Source organism: Gymnogyps californianus, chromosome 10 (assembly GCF_018139145.2).
Source record: "Gymnogyps californianus isolate 813 chromosome 10, ASM1813914v2, whole genome shotgun sequence".
In the NCBI taxonomy this organism is placed as follows: domain Eukaryota; kingdom Metazoa; phylum Chordata; class Aves; order Accipitriformes; family Cathartidae; genus Gymnogyps; species Gymnogyps californianus.
The window spans coordinates 22,789,211-22,811,667 of NC_059480.1; the positions used below are offsets into that span (position 1 = coordinate 22,789,211).

The window sequence follows — 22,457 nt, forward strand, 5'->3', positions numbered from 1 at the left end:
GTTATTCAGAAAGCCAAATGGAAAATACAAAATACATATAATTTTTCCTTTTTCTTTATTACCACCTTTTAACCCAGACCCTTGGAATGACAATTTACTGTTTCTGTAGGGAAAACCACTGCCTCTTAAAGAGGAAAAAATGGGAAATCTAAAGCAGTGCTTAACCTAGAGATTCCTGTAAATCATTCTTCCATCCCCCAGTTCAGTTTGTGAGCTGCATTTAAAATGTTTCTTTCAGTTCTGTTAAAGTCCTGTGGTTAAAAGATAATCAAGAGCAAGAAGTATAAATTAATAAAATGAAGAAACGAGTATGCAGTTAGCATAAACCAGCTCTCTCCTTTCTATCCCCTCTTGAGAGAAAAAGGGGTAGCAGCCAATGCTGACCCAAAGCATTCTCCTTTTCTAAATAAACCTTTCATAAGAAAGAACACAGAAAACAGCACTGGCAGTATTAAATCTGTCTATCATGATCTTTTCTGGATGTTAAATAGACTCCTTTTATAAACTTTTTACGTTTCTTTTATGAAATTTAGATAAAAAGCTCCTGCTTTTTACCAGATGGATATATGTTAAATAAACATTTGAAGTCTCAAATTAGTTGAGTTCAAAATCCAAACTTGTCTTCATATCCGTCCTTTCCTAAAAACAAGCCATAAAAATATATCTGCACTTACTCCTGTGCTGTCCTTCAAGGGTATTAGACTACTCGCGCAGTATTCCTTACTAGACGAGATTGCTTGCACAAGACTTGCATTTAAAGATAATCTAAAGAAGATATAAATAATCTGTTTCCAATGGCTTCTTATTCAGTAGTCCTTGATTTTCCAGGGCAAACAGTTCTCTTTTCCATCTTATCTTTACCTAAGGAAAGATTCTAACAGACTTTCATTCTCAGACTTGTTTCAAAGACAAAATTGGGCCAGAGAACTCACTGGGGTTTTGTTTGTTTTTTAAATGCACTTGCTCCATACTTCTTTAATTTTTATCATTGTTTCCTCTTTACCAAATGGATTTCACTTTTAAGCAATTTCTAACATTTTATTTAGAAGCAAATCTTGCATCTCCATAAAATGCAGGTCCTCAAGCAGATTAGTCTATAAGACAAAGGATGTTTCAACTCAGAATAAACAGAAAAATAATCTGAATTGCACCAAAAGCTGTCTACTGTGGACTTAATAATAGTACTGTAAGGAATCTAGTATCACAGCATATCCTCCCTTCCCATCACTATTGCTCTGGAAGAAAATGTTGCTGTTGCAGCTCTAAACATTTATTTAACTGGCTTCCTTATTTAGAAATGTCACAGTGTGAATCTTGGTGAAACAATGGCAGAACTCCTAGGACTCACAGAGATCATCTATATTAAGATATATATCCACAAAGACTGATACAAGAAACCCAGACCAATAAAGGTCATATGAAAGTGAGAAGATAGACCTTATTTTGTCCCTACATCTTCTCATGTGAAAAAAAAAAAAAATCCCTGTATTACTTTTCCCTGTACAGCCAGGCATTTTACACAGCGGTGAAGTGAGATCTAGGCGTGCCACAGGCAATGGACAGTGAAGCTGAACCTCTCACCTTATGGGATACGATCAGATAAGGGAAGCTGAGAATTTGTCAGTTATGTATTTGTAAAACCATATCTTATTTAATGTGACTGCAAAGGGTAATGTTCTGGTGTACAGCGATGAACAAGAGTTTCAAAACAGCAAAAGTCAAAGTTGATATCTACTATGATTATGCAAAAGTGCTACTCTGAGGCTATCTTAAGACTAGGAAACAAAGGCAGGCAGAAAAAATGCAAACTGTGCAAATTTTCTTTTTTGATTACTAGTGTGTTTCTACACTACCTCTTTAGTGATATGTCATCATTATTTATTTAGTACATGACAGATAGGCATTGTACCAGATACAAAATATATGAACGACTTCTACATACAGTTAACAGGTGCATTTATTTTACTAAGAAAACCCTGCAAGCCTGATACAGGGTTATTTTAGTTAGTTTGAAAGTAATTTCGAGTATTCATACCAATCACTGGATTCTACTGTGAGTTTTAGAGGTTTTACTGTAATAGGTCCCACTTAAAAGAAAATTAGCTTTCTGCCCCTTGAGGCTCTGTAAAGACCACAAAGTCCAAAGAACCACAAAAGCATGAACACAAATGAAATCCTCCTAAGCTCAATAAGATGTTAGCAGTGGGTTACCTCAGGGATCAGTGTTAAATTACAAATGGAAAAGCCATTACCATCAATGAAGGTGAATTAATTTTCATCTTTCAAGCAACTAGCCCTTTCAAACACTGCAACTACAAGTGATTTAGGAATTAGACTAAATAATTTACAAAAATAAACAGTGCTTTCAGATAATAGCTACTGTATTACTGGACAGAATACCCTATTGGCATATAATATAGACAAATGTTGTTTGAAACATCAAAGATGAGAGCACTGGTGTAAAACTAAAATGTTGATTAGAGGCACAGATTACAGATTATTAACTGCTGCACTAATAAGTGCCCAGGACTTGAAGTCACTATATAAGTTAGAAGATAGGAGGAGGGAGACAAACATACAAAATACCAAAATTTCCTTGCTTAAAGTAGTACATCACAAATGAAACCTCCAACTGGATACCTAAGGAGATAAATCCAGCAAAATATAGCCACGATCTTTCTCGAAATGATTCAGTCCCTTGTAAAACACAACCGTAGTGGACTAAGTTTCAAAATCTAAAGTCAAAATCCACTCCCTCCCCCCAAAATTAAAGTGTATTCAGATGTCTAATTTTTAACAAAAATGAAACTGTTGGAAGAAAATTACCCAGATGAGCAAACCAGAGCCGATGAATTTGGGGATCGTGCTAACTGAATTCAAAACACAAAGAAACAGAGCAATGACGAAATAAAATGACCGCACAAAAGAAAACCAGAGTAGCAGACATTGCTAATGCCCACGAATTCAAAATAAAGTTGACTGGTCTTCAGAACCAACTCACTGCTGTGAATGACACCGGCCTATCACACCACTTCAGATGGTACAGGGAATACCCTTATACCTATGTAAGTATTCTGAAGTTACTGTACTGACCTCCATAATATCCCAGAATTGAACTCCTGCTTTCGGAAGTCTTAGCATGCAACATTTCAGTAGAATATGCAGAAGAAAAGAACAACAATCATACTGTCCCGACAGCTGGCAAACTGGTACCATGAATGTGACTACACTGAACAGACAGCAAAGTATAATTTTTTAGAAACACAAGCTACCAGAGGGATACCGCACAAGTCTACCAACAGCATCAGCGTATCCTGTTCACTGTATTTGAAACAATCAAAAGTAACTCTATTCACTCTCTAATTTGGCCTAGAGAAGAAATACTGGACGTATTTGAATTATACCCATAACGCTTTTCAAAACCACAATGAAGCTCAAAACAGATAGGTAAAAAGTATAGCTCTTATTAAATAATGTTTTCATAACCTCCTTAGCTTTTTCAAAGTATGAAAAAATCATGGTAATCAAAACTTAGTCTCTTTCTTCCAACAGAAAACCCTATTGTCTATGACAACATTTTTTAAAAAATCTAATTTACCTGTTTATGAAGTAAAGCATCACTGTTATTCACAGAAAAAGAACTCTTCTGTCTGAACAGCTCAGCAATGGGAAAACCTGTTTCATACCACTGAAAGCAGGTTCTTCCAGATAATACTTGCAATGTCTTTATATCTCATCCCCAGAATACAAACCTTTTATTTAACAAAGAAAATTAAAAAAAGTTATTGTTGCTGTTCTTTTGCTTGGTTTGTTTTTTTTTTTCTTTAATACATTCTCACGTATAACATGAATTGCATTGCAGATAGCAGGGATTAATGGAAAGCTGAAAGCTTCTTACCAAGTACCCCAAGGCGATAGTTGACTGTGATGACTATCACATTCCCATAACTTGCTAGAACACTGCCATCATATAAATTTCCAGTGCCTTCCATGTAGGACCCTCCGTGAATATACACCATCACAGGCTTAGGTCCCCCACTGTCCCGAATGTCTGGAAAAAATATTAAGACACATTTTATCTCAAGAAAGTACCAAAAAAGATACATGCAATATTTTAATTTTTTTTTTAGTGAGGTTATTTTTCTTGAAGTGTTTCTCAAGCAACATCTTTTACATAAGGAAATGGGCAGGTGGGCATAAGTGTTTCTTTGTGGCTTGCTTGTAACTAAAGTTCATATTTTTGAAACACTCGTTGGCCTCAGAAAAGCAGAAAGGAATCGAAAATGGTAACATGTTTGCTCAAATGCAATGGGACAGTGGTCTGATTCTGTTCCTGCTGAATTTGACGTAAAATGTCTACTAACATCAGTGTGAGCTCATTTAGGCAAAGTCTGAACACTTCTGAAAGCTCAGTCCATCTTTCTCTTCACTTAGCTAAAGGTGATTCACCATATTAAGATAAACAAGATTTCTGCTCCTACATAAATTGTTGATTGCTTCCAGTACGGTAAGATCAATAATTTATAAAAAGGGTGTATAAACAGCTGTCTTTGATAGGTCTGAAGTCTAAGTTCTCAAAAAGTACTTGGAAGCTGTTTAAAACTTAAGACTTCACATGGATATTATTTGTAACCTGCGTAGCCTGAACTTTAAGGTGCGTAGGTACTTCTTATTTTACTAAATTGTGAAAAGGACTGTATATTTGAAAAAATAGCTGCCTGGAACAATGCTTTGAAATCCCCACCCTACATTCAAACAAATTGTAAGGTTCTCAAAAGTGACACCGAAAGCAGGTAACAGTTTTAAATCTTAGAAGCTCTGTCCTTCTCTCAGACAACAAAAATGGACATTGACATATTGTTTTGAGTTTCTTTTTAATGAAGACATTGATTTGGGTATCCCTCCCCCTCAGATAGTCCCATTTGCAAATTGATGCATCTACTCGAAATAAAATTTTGATTATCTGAACACCACTGCTCCTTGTGAGGAAAGTTGTTCTTAAGTACCAATTCAAAGCAACAGTTAGTGGTGGGATAATATATGTTTTTAAAAGATTTTTCTTCTGTTGGACAGGAAAGAAATCAGCTAAGGTGTAAATCTATACTTTTACATCTGGATTAAATTGTATTTTGATCTCATTTACTAGGTCCCTGAGTCTTTTCCACTGCCCAAGTCATAATATTCCATAGTAGTCCTTAAAAATCAAGAAAGACAATAGCAAGAGAGCATATGAAAACTTCCCAGTGAGGAAGTGTACCGCATATTCTGATTTGAAGACATTTTTTGTCATTATGACAGTATTCAAGTGACTTCCCTGATTACTCACTTCAGCGTTTGAAGAAACCTCAGATGTATTGTTTACTTCTTTGATTTGGAGGAATCTTAGTTAAGAAGCTTTCAAGTAAGCTCTCTGTAGAATTGTTTGAATCGTTTCTGAAGCACTGTAAAGACTACTAGGTGAGGGCAGTTACACTAAAAGCCCTGCTTTTTGAATTTGCTGAAAAAGATCAGCACAGATGTGTCTGTTTATAGAAAGCTAGTTGCTATTATTATTTTGATATTGATTCTAATTTGAAGAAAATGCCAGAACAGTCAAGATCAGAAATTGTATCTTCAATATTGGAAGTACTAGAACAATCATTTATTCAAGACCAAAAGGATGATGAAAGGTTGTGCATGAAATTGCTTGTATTGCTTTCCTCACTCAAGCATATAGTAAGGGCTCTCCAACATGCAATTTTCAGAGTATAAAGCTAAGGAGATTATTTATCTTCATTGTCCATAGGATAGAATTATGAGCTCGTGAGGTTTAAAATCTACACCAAGGAAAAAGTCTTTTCAAATTCATATACTGTTTTTGGTAGATGGCTTGTTCATAGTCTATGCTTCTTTTTTTTTTGGATACAAATATGGAAGCAATAATAAATTATTAATCTGAAATCACTGTGTGACTGTTCCCAGCAGAAATTGTACACAGTTAATTGTATGCTTGGTGTTAGCACAGGGGGAGACTGTCTCAGAATTTTTCTTTAATTAAAATTACGTAGAATTACAGAGCACCAACTGTGAACAGTAATGAAATGTTGGGAGTACTGGCCTGTTTATCTGGAAAACAATATTGGAATATTTAGAAAAGAATGGGTGTCCTTTATCTGAGAAAGGAAGCACACATTCATGAGTAAAATCTGACATATGAAGAGGTGATTCTGAGTAAATCCTGTCTATACCATACTTTTGTTATTTCCTACTACTCATATTCTCATAAAGATTACACACAGATAAAGAAAGACTAATTTTGAGCTCTGCCTGTGTGCCATGTCAGAGCAGATGACATGCAGTACGAATTTTCCTCATGCTGCTTTGCCAAAGTCATCAGTCTTAAGAGAAATCCCTTCTACAAAAGAAAAATGGTGCTCCTGTGTGTCTGAGGCAGTAATCTAGTACTGGAGACATCTGTGAGGTTATGCAGTATTCAGCTGAGGCTAGTGGGACTTTTCGCTATGGATTATATAGAAGCTATGGAGCTCTTCATATGAAGAAGAGAGATCACTGCATTTTGGTCTTACAGTCAGTGGTTTCATATCAATTGCAGTCTATAGCTAGGAATATTTGAAAGGTGCAGATATTCAGCTGGGAGAGTACTGTTTAAGTACAGATGTTATTAACTAGTGGATGTTATTAAATAATAAGATCAAAGGAAGAGAGCAAAAAATCAGACCATAATCAAAAATTGATTCCTACCTGAAAGAGAGTAAATGTTCCCCCATGAAAACCATCATCCTTTAAAATTAAAATGGAGGAAGTATTAAGATAATACTCTGTGAGGAGAAATACTGTATTGGTACAAAAGTGGCAGAAAGATGCGCTTTTCAAAAGTGCTTCTGGGAGTTAAGTGTCCAGCTCAACAAAGAAAATAACTGCGATTTTGGCACTCGGATACTTTTCAAAACCTGACCATAAATGATTTGATACATCTTTCTTTTTTTCCTACAGGCTGCTATCAGTCCTTTGTGCGCATGTGCTGGAGTGGTCTCGCTAAACTGTACTTACACTTTCTTTCTCACACAGACTCATGGATGCAGATTAATAGTTATTTGTGGAAGTAGCTCATTCTGAACCTGAAGAATTGGGGTGCAAATGTGGCATTTCTGCCAAGCGTAGATTTATATACTGATTTAATTTAGCAGTGTACTGTATTTTTTGTTGCATTCTATTAAGTGTTGCTTTAATTAAAAAGCAGGCACATGAATATTTTCAAAGACATATGCAGGGATAGTGCTGTTCAAAATCCTTCTCAAATTCAACTCTGTTCTGTTTTTATTCACACAGAAGATAAGTTTTGAGTGCTGCGATTTGTTTGGCTTAAAATTGCTAGTTCATAAAACATCTAAGTAGGTCTTACTGTTTTGCAGAGAATGATCTTATTTATGTGACATATAGATGAACTTTCTTATTACGATTTCCATCATCTCCTCTCTTCTGTACCTTTCTAATGTTTGTTGCATCTACTTTTTATGTCTGGTCTTAATTACATTACAGGCAATTTAGGAATAGGGCTGTCTTTTATTCTATGTTTGTTACATCACACAACAGGGAACCGGGTCTGACTGTGAATAGCAGTCACAATTGTAATATATAACAAAACATAATTATAGCTTCAGTCATTTGAAGCTGATGTGAACTGGCCAGGTGACTTAACAAGTATAATTTGCAGGGAACAACCAAAATGGGAAAGGAAGAAAGCCTACCTGGAGACAACTTAGCATAAAAATATAATTAGTTTAGCACAGATGCCACAAGCAGTGTTTTTCTAAATGGTGTAAAAAATTGTGACATTTTCATGTAGAGTATTAAGTAAATCTTGTTTTTTGAACATGAAATTGCACAAGAACAGTGGAAAACTTTTATATTGGTCACTGTAAAACCTACGTGTTCCTTACATAGAATATTATATGGATATATGTGTAGCTCTTCCATAAGTTTTTGTCCTAAAATATTTAAGTAGAACATGGTACCAATCAGTGCAACTCTTATTCATTTAAAAGCCTTTTAACCGTATTTGACCTTTCAGTTCAACTCTATCAGATGCCTCACAGATGCACTGCTATTTTAATAAGCTAGTGCACTTAGCAGGAATAATATGTAAACATCCATTAATACCATGTTTTTAACATGTGATATAAAACTAGATGTCCTGAGACTGTTAAAGTAACTATTGAACTTCTGTTAGGAGTGGCAGCGAGGTTCTAGACACATTTCATATTTTAAAATACAGCCTGCACCCATCAAGTTTCAGACAAATAGAATTATCTCCTTTTCTGGTTTGTTTTTGTATCTGTCAAACCAATGGACCATTTTCTGCACTCTCGAACACTTAACTACCTTTACCTGAAAGTGATTCGAGATCCTGATGGAGGACTATATGAATGTATATTCCAACATAAAAAAAGGCCTATGCTTTTACAGGTAAGCATCTGGAGCAGATTCTCATTAAAGTAGGACCTCAATAGCCAGGTAGGTAGTAATTTTAAATTATTAAAAGATGATGGTTAGAAATGCAAAAGCTGACAGACTCTTCACTGTACAAGCAATGCTTGGCAGTGCTAAAAGTATAATGGAGCCTCGGAGAGGTGCTTAAATTAAAGGTCTGTCAGAATTTTTATTATGCATGTTTTCAAGTATTAATAATATCACCGCAAAAATTAAACATAATCTGAACTGAGGTTCTCAGTGTAAAGGGAAAATATAACTGGCAAAATTTAATATGCAAGTGACATTGGAATCTGTACTTGGGAGTTGGAATCACAGAACTAACACGAATGGGTGACAGGATGAAGAGGAATCATGAATATGTCTATGTGTATCAGTCAACAAGTTCACCCAAAGTGGTAGGACCTGTGCTACTCCAGCCTGGCTGGAACTTATTAGGGGCTATAATTAAGGCTGGAGCATGTGGTTGCTTTGCGAGGTAGACAAATGTGTTCTGCTGTTTACTAAACTCTGAAGTCCGAAAATGTACAACTAGTGCCAGACAGAAAGATTGTTTCTCTCCCTATTTCTTCTCATGACTGTTGAAAGCAGATCAAATGCTAAACTTGGCAACCTAGTCTATTTTAATACTAATGGAGTGATATGTTTTTTTGGAGAAGATCCTCAATTCTGAAATGCGCTCTTTTGCGCCAATGATGCTACAGTCTGTTAAGTATAAGAAGGGATTTGCAGATGCATTCTGCATCATTAGCAATTTAAAATTTGAGTGGATTTTTGTTTGTTTTGATTTAAAACATGCTCTGGACCAAGAACTTCCTTCAGTCAATGAAGTCCAATAGCCCATATAAGACAGAGCATCAGACTAAATGATCAGAATCATCACAGTTACAGCCTGTGAACAAACAGCAACATCTGTTCCTAATCTGTCTCCTTTTTCACAGGAGAGATTGGAACGGAGAAGGGAAGAGTAGAAACATCTAGCAATTACAGTGCAGACTCCACTTCTGAGGCATGTACTCTCAGTTCCCTGCTTTACTATGGACACGGTGTCTGCATTCCTCAAACTTGGTGTCTGTATTCCTCGTTTCTAAAAATGGAATAATAGCATTCCTCTATTGCAGAGGGATGCTGTGAGACTGAATACATTAAAAACTGAGAGATGTTCAAATAGCATCGGGGACTAAACAAGGATCTAAGATTGACAGATTGATGTGCTAGGTAAGGTGTGTATGACAGAATGGTGGATGAGAAGAATTCATTTGTGAGCAATCCTTCATGGATATTTCATACAGCACTAACTACCTACAAGTTCAGTTCTGATCCCTGAGTACATAGGCTGATTAATGATTTGTGTTACTGTATTTTAAGTCATGCTAAGGATTTTAGCATATAGGAACTAAGGGTGCATAAAGGGTGACTGTTTTTAGCTATAGCCAAATTAAATCAAGTTAAATTATCACCTTACCGAAATTAAGACTGGGATAAGATATTAAGATTAAAATATTTTACTTTTTTAAACTAAGCCTTGTTTCTAGACTGGGGAAGGTACAGTTTATTCAACTGCTGAACAACTTAAAGTTAAATCTTGCATTTAAACTAGATATTGCTTACCTGCCTGTCAGCAAATAGGCAAATCCACTACTGCTATAAAAAGGGAAAGCCCCAATGCTCACTGGTTGCAGGGACTTTTGCCACTCTTGTTTTTGGTGCCAGCTCAAGTAGTTCAATACTTATTGAAAAACAGGTAAGCAGTTTCAAGTGTAGACATGAAAGAGTTAAACAGAAACAAGAATGCATCCAGACTGGGGGAAAAAGACATTTATATAATTTCTGATTTTTCACACATTTCAGACTCATAGAATTTGAAAACACCTTCATTTTTTAAACAGCAAATTTGCAGATCATTAGCTGGTAACGTGCACTACTGCCTTTGGGTCTTTTGAAAACAAAAATGAAAAATGATCTAATTAAGCCTGGTCTACTGGTTGCAGCACATACCAGAGATCCAAGTTTGATTACTGATTCCACTGCTTGTGCTGGCAAGGTTTGGACCACAATACTGTGGCAGTGACATGCAGCAGCAGATGGGAGTAGGATTATTGAACACTTTTTTAAAATGAAATCTTCTAATCAAACTCTGATGTTTGAGTGACACAATACAGAATACTTTCCAGGCATTTGATCCAAGAAGCTGCTATGAAAGATCTTTCTTCAGGAAAGTTATAATACAAGAAATGGACATGGGAGGTCTGAATTTCTTAATACAGAGACCATCCTGGGCATTTTAGAAATCACTGGACATTGTTCATGTAGCATGGATTCTATGATTATATGACACGGTTGTTTTTCACCATGTATAGCCCAGTCTCCCTAATATTCCAACATCATCTTCCATTCAGTTTGGTATTTGTTTTGTCCCCAGTTATTCATTTGTAGATTTTTACATTGAGTAAAAACTACCATACTGCAAAAGGCGAAGGGTTTGATGGACAGATTAGCAGAAAGCTAGACTGCTAAGGTGGCTTTTTGCTTTGCCTCTCTCTTTCCTGCTACTCATACCCAAATACATACGACTTGAAGTTTGTGAACTCTTCGGTTCTGCATCTGCAACAAGTGCTAGAGTTCCAATGCAGAAGAGCAGGTTCACAAAGTGCAGGTCATCTGATACTGCTCCTCCAGTGAGGGACAGTGAAATGCAGGGCCTCAGCAGACAGGGTTTCTACCCACCCAGCAGACATCCCAGCAGCCTTCAGTGTCTACTGATCATAAAAATTTAAATTTGCCCTGTCTCTCTGTGACTCTCAGAAGCAGTAAAAGTCTAATTACTGCCTGCATTCTTCTATTGGCATGGAAAGGAGAACAAAACTGTCACTTGTATGCCAGAGAAAATTAATCCCAGTCCGATAAATTACAGAGATTTATTAGTGTTGTAAATGTGTTTCTTCCCCTCTAGTTTGACTGCTGTGTTCTTACAGTACTTTCTCTCTCTCCTACAATTGTCAATGTGGGAGACGGGTTTTCTCTGACATGGACACTTGTTCTCCAAAGACTGAGATCCCTACTCTCATCTAATTCTACGTACTAAACTGCTTTCTAATAGCAACCACTCTCTGCTGAATTTTAGCAAACTGAGTAGTCTTTTTAAAGTGTGTCTAAGCAGAGAAGGACTCAACAAATGTTAAGCCATTAGCATCTGTCTTGGCAATTATACAGCAATTTAGGAGAGCCATTAAGGGCCACTGGATGAATAACCCAGGTTTCAAATGGTTTTTTAAAACATATTGTTAAAACAAGACAGAGTAACTTTTACAATGGGTAATTCAATATCACAGGTCTTGGAGAATACGCAAGAATGTCCCTTGCAGTATTTTGTCATGAACTACTGTAAAAATGACTTGGCCTCACAGAGCTAAGTGGATCTGAATTATCATATTTAGCTCTGAATAATATGAGAGCTTTCAAAAGAGATTTTTCAGTTAGGTTCTTCTTTCAGATCTTGGGCCAACTGGTAGGCTTTCATTCATATGCTTAACATATACATTCAGTAGAGGACCGTAAATCAGACTGCTCAAAGACAATGGATCCAGCATCTGATCCATACCTTCTGGAATGAATTCACCTTCACTGTTGATACTGGTGAAGGACTCATTTCGGGCCACCTGATGCAGCTCATCTGGAATGTATCCTGGGGGAGGTGAACTCCTATCACGAGTATTAGAACCTATTACAGACAGTCGCCTTTTTCTGTCTGTCACACCAAACACTGTATTATCTAAAGTTGTGGGTTTATTTGTAAAGTCTCTGTTCAGTTATTGGGTAAGAAGTTAAATGCTCATATTTGCCTTCCTTCATCTTTTGTGATAAGACTGCACGTTTCTGTGAGTAAAACAGTTAATGTTCTGTGTGATGAAAAACTTCTTAATTAAGAGCCTTGCAGTTTACAAGTTAAGCTTCATCTTAGTGTCTGGCAAAAAAAACCCCAGATATTAACAGAGAAGCAAGCAGCAACTCTACCAGTGTTATATGGTAATTTGTTTTACTCATTGACCATAAAATATACAAAGTATGTGTTTAAGATTCAGAATTTTGAAGCACATCTACTTGAAGGGATGAGACTGCTCAGGAGAAAGAGCCCCTTGTTACCATTTTCACAGCCCTGAAAAAATATCAAATCTGCATAGCTTATGATTAACAGACATAATTCATAAACAGAATAATAAGCTTGACATTTCAAACTTTCAATTTTACTTGGTAATAGGGTTTTCCAAGGGTCAGCACAAGCAGACAGGCATCTTTATATGCTTGTAGAAAACAGAAGGGATCAGATTCCTTCAGATGACATCAGTTTAGCTCCACTGAATTCACTGGTGCTGCACAGAGCCTCACCAACTGCAAATATTGCCTGCCATTCCAGGGCCACCTCTCTTCTACGGGGAGGTGGGGTAGTCTTGCATTTATTTATATTTGTTCATGGCAATGTAAATGCAGAAGGTTTGTATTTGGGGAAATTCAGTTGCTTAAGAGACACTTTCTAAGAATTTTCTGTATTTTTCCTTTTATAAACACAACATTTTATATGTTTATCAAACTGAGATCAGTCAGTGAAAAAAGAAACATCTTTGTACTTGGTGAAATACACAGGGTTAGAAAACATGCAAAAAGGTGTACAGAGAAACTTTAAAAGAGTGTTAGTTTAAATAGTATGGACAAAATTCAGTCAAAAGGTGGGATGCAACATATCAAAAGTCCATTTCAAGAAAACAAAAACCCCTCCTCTTTAAATATTGTTACTGTTTTGTATCAAAACGTAGAACTTAACAACATTCTTTCTTTTAAAAAATTAAAAATATATATATGTATAACAACAAGCAAGAAGACAAAACACATCAAAAATGGGAATTAAAAAAAAAAACTCTTCAAAAGAAGACAAGAAGTCAAAAAAAGAGGGGAGAAAAAAGATTTTCAGGGATCCTTGTCATGCAAATCAGTTTGGCGGCAAAAAAATACCTTCATCTTCAGCACCGTCATTATCACCTAAATCATCTGTCTGTTTCTTTGTAAGGGGACCTAGGATTGAGAACGGAGAAAATGGAGGAAAAAAGACAATTCAAGAATATACAAGACTGAGGAAAAAAACAGTGAATATTAAATTCCCATGGATTTCAAGAAAAACATTTGCGGGGAGGGAAATCTTAGTTTATAACAACCAATTTTTCATTATGTTTTTCAAACATTACAGCAAAACCTTCCCTAGGGGGTATGGCTATTAGAAACATCTAGCACAAGAATCAAAGAGTGCCCAGTGCTTTATTGTTTTTAAATGAAGAATCAAAGCTTGTTTACTAAAAGCATACCCAGCATAAACTATATTTATCCACTTAATTTAATTGTTTTTTGTTGTTGTTGTTATTAGGAATAGTGGAGACAAGAACTGCCAAATTACCTCTTGCATTTGATGCAATAAGGTGGCTAATAAATGTCTTGACAGTTGGTTAAAACAATATTTTCTGTGAAATGCTAATTCACATTTCTAAGTTCAACCATTTAAGCTCATGCTTTACAAAGATAAGCATGGGTTTGCCTTTTTCTTTTTTTTTTTCTTTTGACACACTCGTTACATTCTCTTTTAAATAGAACCATAGATTCCCTTGAAACCTTTGACCACCTGCTGAGATATTTGTAAAGAAACATGAAAATCCATACGAAAACTAGAAACAAAAGTGAAATCCTAGACCAACTGAAGACAATGATTTTTGCCATTGATTTCAATGGGGCCAGGATTTCGCACACAGTATACAAAAGTTGCATTGAATATGGAATTGAAGTTTTAGCTTGGGCAAGACACACAATATCATAATTCCTTATTTCTATAAATGGATGGCAAGACAAAATTCTTTCGTGCCCAGCACCTGTATTATTAACAAGTATTACTAGATTCATCGTATTTTCCAATGGGAAAAATGCCCCCTCCTTCACTGAGTAATAAAAATATATACCAGAAGGAAAGTCAAAGGCCGTTCTGAAAATATTTCCACGTCATATATTTTACACACTTACGCACAAATAAAAGACAGTTGGAACTCAGCATTATCTTTTCTTTTTTTTCAGAGCTCTCTCATTTCCATGACATTCTGTAATTTGCATGCAAAAAAGCAATCAGTACGAACACAGGACTAAGTAACAAAAAAAGAAAAAGCCAGCCAAGCACAGAGTAGAAAACAAGAACTTTCTCATGCATAAAATAGCAATAGACAAAAACAACAACAAAAAAGAGATGAACAGTATGTGTTGATATTTGCAGTAGATGTAGGCAAGAGACATGCATTAACTCTAAGCACTATGGAGTATTAAAACATTTGTATTTAAAAATATCTCTGTAGCTCTTATTTTACAGGATACTAGTCATTCAGCATTAAACCTGTCGTTTATAGGCAAAATACCATGTATCTGAGTGATGCATTTTAAAAAAAAAAATCATAAAATGTTTGCACCAGGTGCATGGATTTGAGAAACAGAAACAACCCGGGAAGTACCATGAGATTTTAACTGTGAATGTAGGAACTGGACCGTATTATTGAAACCCAAAGCTGAATACCTTAATTACTGCATCAGTCAGGAGTATAGTTTTAAACTCATTCTAAATACAGAACACTAGAATTAGACATCACAAATTAAACACGAGCATTTTTATAGTCACACCTGCAACAATCACTCTGTTTAGTACAGAGCCTTGGTGATGCAATAGCTTTTCCTAATACAAGCCCTGAATATAATCTTTACAATATATGGTATCTAGATAATGTGACCCTATCCAAGTGCACACATTCAAATGTCTTGCTGCCCATCATTCTCATACCACAGCAACTCTACTTCTAAAAGAATAAAACTAGAAAAGTAAGAGATGTATGCAAAGAATAATAATTTCATGGTGGGTTTTCAGCATGGTGAACAGGAAAAATGAACTTAAGAATTTTAAGAGCTATGCACTTAATAATGGAGAGCCAGACACAGCCAAAGATACATACATACATACACATTTTTAATGGCTTCTTGTTATCTTTTAAATTTTTAAAAGTCACCAGAAAGGAACAAAGTAGCATCTGGAAAGGCAAACAGCACACATTTCTCCAAATAACTTTCACAGAGAGAGGTGATTTCTTTTCTGGATGAAACCAAGACAATGAATGTTACTTTTTTTTAATAGCTGGCCTTTGTGAGGCATTTTGTGTAGATCATGGTTCCAGATCTCAATAGCAGTTACATAGTGCATCAAACATCTCAATGTAAATGACTGATCTCATACCACCTCTGATTTTACAATATGGTGAAGCATAACTGGGGCTAGCTATTAAAAATAACCTGGGTAATTTTAGTATTTATACTGTTATGAGTTTCTCTGAAAACCATAAAAAAATGAGACCATCTTCCTTATAATCATAGAATCGTTTAGATTGGAAAAGACCTTTAAGATCATCGAGTCCAACCGTTAACCCAGCACTGCCCAGTCCACCACTAAACCATGTCCCTAAGCGCCACATCTACGCGTCTTTTAAATCCCTCCAGGGATGGTGACTCCACCACTTCCCTGGGCAGCCTGTTCCAATGCTTGACAATTCCTTCTGCAAAGGGGGTGATCTATTTTTAAGTTGTGATAGATTAAACATGCTTTCTAATACAGTTATGTATCTATTTCACAATACGGGGGCTCTGCTTGCCACATCCCCTAAGCAGGAGGACTCATCCCTGATGGAGACATGCGGCAGACCCACCAAGCACCACTAACAGTATTCTGTTAAGAAAGAGATGAGACATGATTTCTGCCACAAGTTTGCTCCAGTCTGCAAATATAATGGACCACGTTCATTACATCTCAGCAACAGCTAGCTTAAACAGACCAAATTCTTCAGACAAATTTTCTGCTTCCTGGAGTTACAATGCTATCTGAGGTCTAGAAACCAAAGCAGAGTTTGGTCCTCATGCACCAGGCGTGAAACTACTTACCTATTATCGGTACTTTACCTATACATACAGGGATGCTGTGAAACTTAATTTGTATTTGTAAATTGCTGTGCAATCCCTAAAAGAAACATCAGCTCAAGACCCATTGTGCACACAGCTGCCTAAAATGGCATACAGCAACATCAAGTGGTTCAGTCTTGAAACCTCAAAGAGGAAGCAGAGCTCTGAGCTTGACTGTTCATGTTCTGCGTTGCCCGTTTCACGTATGGCTGCTGAAGAAATTTTCTGAAACCATGAAAGTAGTATTAAGAGAAGTTCTGGGTTAGACTTCCACCCGTTTCAGCAGTAATTCGCGTTCTAAAATCAGTAAGAACTGGTTTTTAGTTCTGATTCTCCGGATAACAGACTACATCGACTAACAGCATCACCGTGTCTGTATGATCATAAAGACAGACTGACGTCTTGAGTCCTTGCACAGGAAAACATGCTGAAATCACTATCAGATAAACAAAATAAAAACTTACGGAAAGATCCTACAAAATGTAACAGCAATAGCCTTTTTAAGTTAAAATAATTCAGGACTGAAATTGCTTAGTAAGTGTATAGTTTTCAGTTATTTTCTGCAGGTTTGAATTAATATTCTACAGAAAGTTTATGATTTTGTAAATTAAATGTATCCCTCAACTAGATTTATTTCTTTAGCCCTGACTGTTTATTCAATATATGATTCTTTAGGGTTCTTCCATCATTTTAATATTCTTTTCAGGTAACAGAAACTAATTTTAAAAATACTAATACTAAGACATGATGGACTAGGAGCCAATGAAACAAAAGAGAGTATACATTTTACAGAATTATGATCACCAAAAGTCTTTTGTCCACAATTACTTTCCACTGTTGTTCCACTGTAGCTTCTCTTCACCTTTCGTGAAGGCTCACTTATTCCTCCTCTTTGAGCATTTCACTTACAAAAATGGGCATCCATTACAAAAAGACTGTTTTACTATGTTTAAGACATAAGCCTTCAAACTGACGCGCTGCTTTATTGTGCTGGCCTAAATTTTAGCTAAAGTTTATGTAATAAATATTAAATATCAACAAAGTAAACAGGTACCATAAATAACGAGGGGAAAAAAGGATACTAAAGCCTCTAAAATGCTGATGCAAAGATGATTTACTTGTCGAGAGACTCTCTAAGGTTTAGTCTCATGTTATTGCATACCCATAACTCTCATTAATGCTAATGGGAAAGTAGACCCCTAAGTCAGTTTAAAAAGGGGAAGAAGCAATTACTGCATTTTATGTCTCCTAAAGGCAATGAATAGTCTTGGTACAAAAGCTAAAGGAATGCTATGTGCCGGAGGAACTCCTAGCAAACTCTCTACTCATTTAATTTAAAAATAGTTCTTACATTATTTAAAGTATTATTCAAATATTTATTCTATTTGTATTGCAATCAATGCTAAGGAAGTAACATGATGCATTTTAAAATCTCGATAGTTGACTACTGTATGTTTGCAGACGGCTTTCCTTTGCTCAAAATACGAGAAATAACATACCTCCTGTCCAGTTACCTAAAGAGTAATTATGCGCTCAGAAATAATTAAAGTCCAGCCACATTAATTCTGGTTTTTATCATTCCCTTTGATGAAGGACTAAGGTACTTTAGCTCCCAAATACATTAAAGCTGATTATAAATTCTCTCTTTATGGTCTTGATTCGGCAGAAATTATCTGTGGCCTTTTGGACCGCATGTGTGTGGGAGGCATGGAAGCTGTGGATGTCATTAGCTTTTTGGCCTGGGAAAGCTATTCATCATAAAAAAGTCATACTGCAAGTTGACAACAATTTGTAAAACAACAGTACAAATCCTCTAAACTTAATAAATCTGTGCTTATGTATACAGACATTGTTCAGGCCAAAATGTTCTCTTTCAGTAATGAGAAAAGTGGGAAAGAAAAAAAGGACCTTTTACATTAGGTTAAGTAGACTCCATGGATCTAGCAATTTAGAAATCTCCATAGTAATAATCATTCTTTGAGTTAAGGTGTCTGTTCAATAAAAAGGGAAAGAGATGAGATTAAGGCCAACTGCTGAAATAATACAGGTATTAAAAAAAATTCACTAAGTGGGTTGCAACACAGTGGAATCTTGGTAGTGCACATTTTAAATACAATTATATATTTATCTTTAAACTTAGATAAATGCCTCCATCCATCCATTGCTATTTCTTCTTCATTACCTCATTTTTTAATTGAGCACTGAAGATCTGTGAAGTGAAATTACCTCACCTTTTTAGGCCCTACTCTCAGATCCAAATATAAAATAACCAGTCCTTTGTTATTTCAGCTATTTCTATGCAACAGGGTCTCCAACTAAAAAAAAAAAAATCTGTGCTGAATTATCGCAGTCTAGCAGATGTTAGCTGAGGCACAATAACATGTTGTACCTGTCTCCTGTTTTTAATTTAAAAGAAATTAATGATGAGTTATAATTAACAATCTTCAGACCTCAACATTTTCAGTGAAGAGAATTCAAAAATCAAATTCTTATATGTTGAAATTAAAACATAACTATATAATAATTTTTCTTATAAATATCATGACAAATTGGAAAGACACAGCATAATAGTCATCTGATGAATAATTTTATAAAATGATCTTCTTTCATTTGAAAATTAGAAAGCTGTCAGCAAAAATAAAAGAACTAGAATTCCTTACAGAAGAGATTTGGAAGGTACAAATGGCAGCTGGGTCTTAAGAAACACTTAGCTGAAAAAATATCTCTTTCTATTATCATACTTTGTTGCAATAGACAAAAAAATCTACTTTATATTTTCCCTTATTCCTGTCTTGCCTTCACCACATGCTCACTCCTTTTCTTGTTATTTTTCCCCATTAAATTCCTTTTATTTCCATATTGTACTTATTTGTAATATTTGTATTTATCAACAGGGCAAAGCCCTGGTCGACTGCTTTTTGATGATAACATCTGCACTCATGTTTTAACAACAAACGATGGCACAAAATTCAGTCATTTCACATCTCACTACCTGATTTGTGATGACAATCAAGTACTGTAATTAGAGCTGAAAGTAACTCAAATTTGCATCTGCAAGTGAATGACAGGTGCAAATTGAGCCCACAAAAGGGTTGCCAACTTTCTTTGAAAATTTACATGTATAAATGCTTTGTCACTAAAGAAGCTATTCTGACACTTCAAGACTAACTCCTGCTGTGTCTTTTATAACAGCAGATTGCTGAAGTGTCACACAGAAAGAATGTCTAATCCTGAACCTTTTTATTCACAAGATTAATCACACTGGCTGGATCTTGATTTCCCTCAAATCTGAAGGAACTTCATTACTGAACACTAGATTTGTGTGAATTTAAATGAGATCAGAATCTGGGAATGTGGAGTTTCACTCCTCTGCTTCCCATTTGAGGTGCAGCCTGAAATTCAATGTATTCTCAGAGGTGAAGGCACTTCATGTTCACATGTCCTGGGGAGAGCAGCCCAAATGAAGCTTCAATTCAGGCTCTCTTTAAATCCCATTCCCTTTGCAATAGGCCACTCTATAAATCCAGTTCCCTTTCTAGAAGGCTTTTGGTTACATGATATGCCTTACATGGAGTCATGCAGCATTACTAGAAAAGTAGGCAGGATAAGTACAGATCGATGGGTGAGCTGTGGCCCCCTGGGCCCATCCACACAGCAGAGAAGTTCAGCCCTGAAGACGCACGCAGTGTGCACCCCTTATCCCTCTGGATGTCTGCCTGCCTTGGGCACCCTTACGGTGTCCCACCAGAGAGTGTTTTGGATGAGTAAAGCTCTGCTCCACTCTGCCCCTGCACAGCAGTGCAGACACAGCGGTACCACTCGTGTGAATGAGATTTGCCAGGACAGGTTCAAAGACGGCACAGGTACTTTTTTCTTAACCTTCCATAAAATACAAAGTTAATATCCTAGGTGAGTTGTCTGCTAATCCTTATAGGGTTGCAAAGAAAACATAGCTCATGCCTGGAGTATACTTAGTACAAGGAGGAAGCAATTCCATGGAAGAGCCAACAGCCTCATAATTATTCTAGACATCGTAGCTTCTGAACCACTCTGACTTCTGTTCTAGCCAATGGGAAAAAAAAAAAAAAAATTACATTGGAGACGGAAGAGAGGAGTGAAAGACATTCATTTATTTTCTTTGCAGTGAAAGTAAGGAAAGGAACAGACACTTATGGGAAAGCAGTGGCTGTCCCACCCATTATACATCAGGAAAAGGATGCTTCAAACAGACCAGGACTCTGCTAACCAAGGTTGACACAGAAAAACAAAGCCCATGGATTTAACCAGGAACACTGCAGTTGGAGTACAAAGCTCCAGAGGTGAGGGATGGGCAGGTAACAGACATGAAAAATGAAATTTGTAAGCTGTTACATGGCTGTGATCATCAGCATTTACCACTCCTGTGCCACCTCACTTGCCAGTATCACAAGTCCATGCAGCTTTTAACATTTTACTTGCATTAATAATTCACGTTGTTTTACAGATACTCATATTCCAGGGTGACGCACTGCTATAATGAATTGAATGCAACATTACACGCTGTGCCGCCACCACCTGAGCTTTCAGATCATGAATCAATTCTCTGTCTCTACAGGTAATGACTACAATTCAGATCCTAATGAAGACTTATGCACATGCTTAACTTTAAGCCTCTGAGTAAGTTCTCTGAAGTCAACAGGCTAAATCTCCTAATAATATAAAGATAGATCCACTACCATTAACAGAACTGCTCCTATTTGCATCTGGGCCAGGAGGTCAACTCAGGAGTAAAAGTTAAGCAGGGACGAGCATCCCAAATTTCTAACTTCCCTCAGTTATTCTGTGGATAAATCTAATCAACAAATAGAATTTCAACCTCTTGAACATACTACCAAAGCTCTGTGAGTAAATTAAATTTCCTTTTTTATAAATGCATTGCTTTTTAGTCTGTGTACATACAAATAAAATGCTACATTCATTTTCTACAGCTCTCATAATCAAATTGCTTCCTAATTTTAAGGAAGATATGAACTCGTTTCAGACCACAACCTTAAAAAAGTGATCATATTTAGCTCATGCAATAGAACTGAAGATTTGTAATTTTAAGAGCCAAATTTTCAGTTCCAAAAGGAAGACTTACAGTTGCCATCAATATATCAACACTAATCTTTACTTTCTTTCAAAGATCTCTATAGTGTTGCTGTAATAACAGTGCAAGTCAGGATGCAGTAAGTGCTTCCTTCGAATAAGAATGCACAAAGAGACACAGCTGAGAAAACCACCATCAATTTAGGTAAAACTGGTAAGGTTTATTCTCTTTTTTGCTGCTTTTGTGCTTTTTTTGGTGTTATTTTGTTTCAGACAGGTAAGGTGGGTCATCTACAACAATAAGACACGTTATCAGAAAGCATTCTCTGCTACCTCTTGACTTAAATACCAAAACATAATTAAAACCATACTTAAAAAAAAATGCATCCTATTTTACTTTTTATTTCTTTGTCCCCTTCTGTTCTCAGGCCTGGAATGGAAAAGATTCAGCCCCAAACAACTGGACAAATAACCTTTGTAATCTTGCCCCCAAATATCTCTCTCTGGAAAGAAACTAGCCCAGAACAGCAGTCTCAGCAGGTGAGATAGCTTTGGGATTCTTGCACAATTACCTTTGCTAGGGACAAACACTGTCAGTCTGCCTTCTGCTGGAAAAGCCTTCTCCCCAACTAATTCTACTAACTGCAGGGGCTGGTGTTACAGCAGCTATATAGTTTTGTTTATGGCACAGCTGAGCATACAGTCCAGCTCTCTTGAGACCCAGTTTCATAGCCCAAATAGCAGAGCAAAATGGTCTTCATGTAACCATGTAATTGAACATTGCAGAGAAAATCAAGTTAATTGTGCATAATATTTTCATATAGAGTTTGGAATGAAATAAGTTCTCCCACCCCTCTCCCCAATGTACTTCATGTCATCTG

At 36.3% G+C, this 22,457-nt stretch overlaps 1 protein-coding gene across 7 annotated transcripts in view; it reads right to left on the reverse strand.

Moving 5' to 3' along the window:
* Positions 1–22,457, reverse strand: part of NLGN1 (neuroligin 1) — a 318,612-nt gene that overhangs the window by 202,528 nt on the left and 93,627 nt on the right. For 4 of the 7 annotated variants that reach the window (XM_050902748.1, XM_050902746.1, XM_050902745.1 and 1 more), the window contains one exon: positions 3,899–4,051. In XM_050902748.1, coding sequence (XP_050758705.1) covers positions 3,899–4,051 — 153 coding nt within the window. Of the gene's footprint in view, positions 1–3,898; positions 4,052–13,497; positions 13,558–22,457 lie in introns of all 7 variants that reach the window. The other 3 variants (XM_050902744.1, XM_050902741.1, XM_050902742.1) reach the window with 1 other exon arrangement.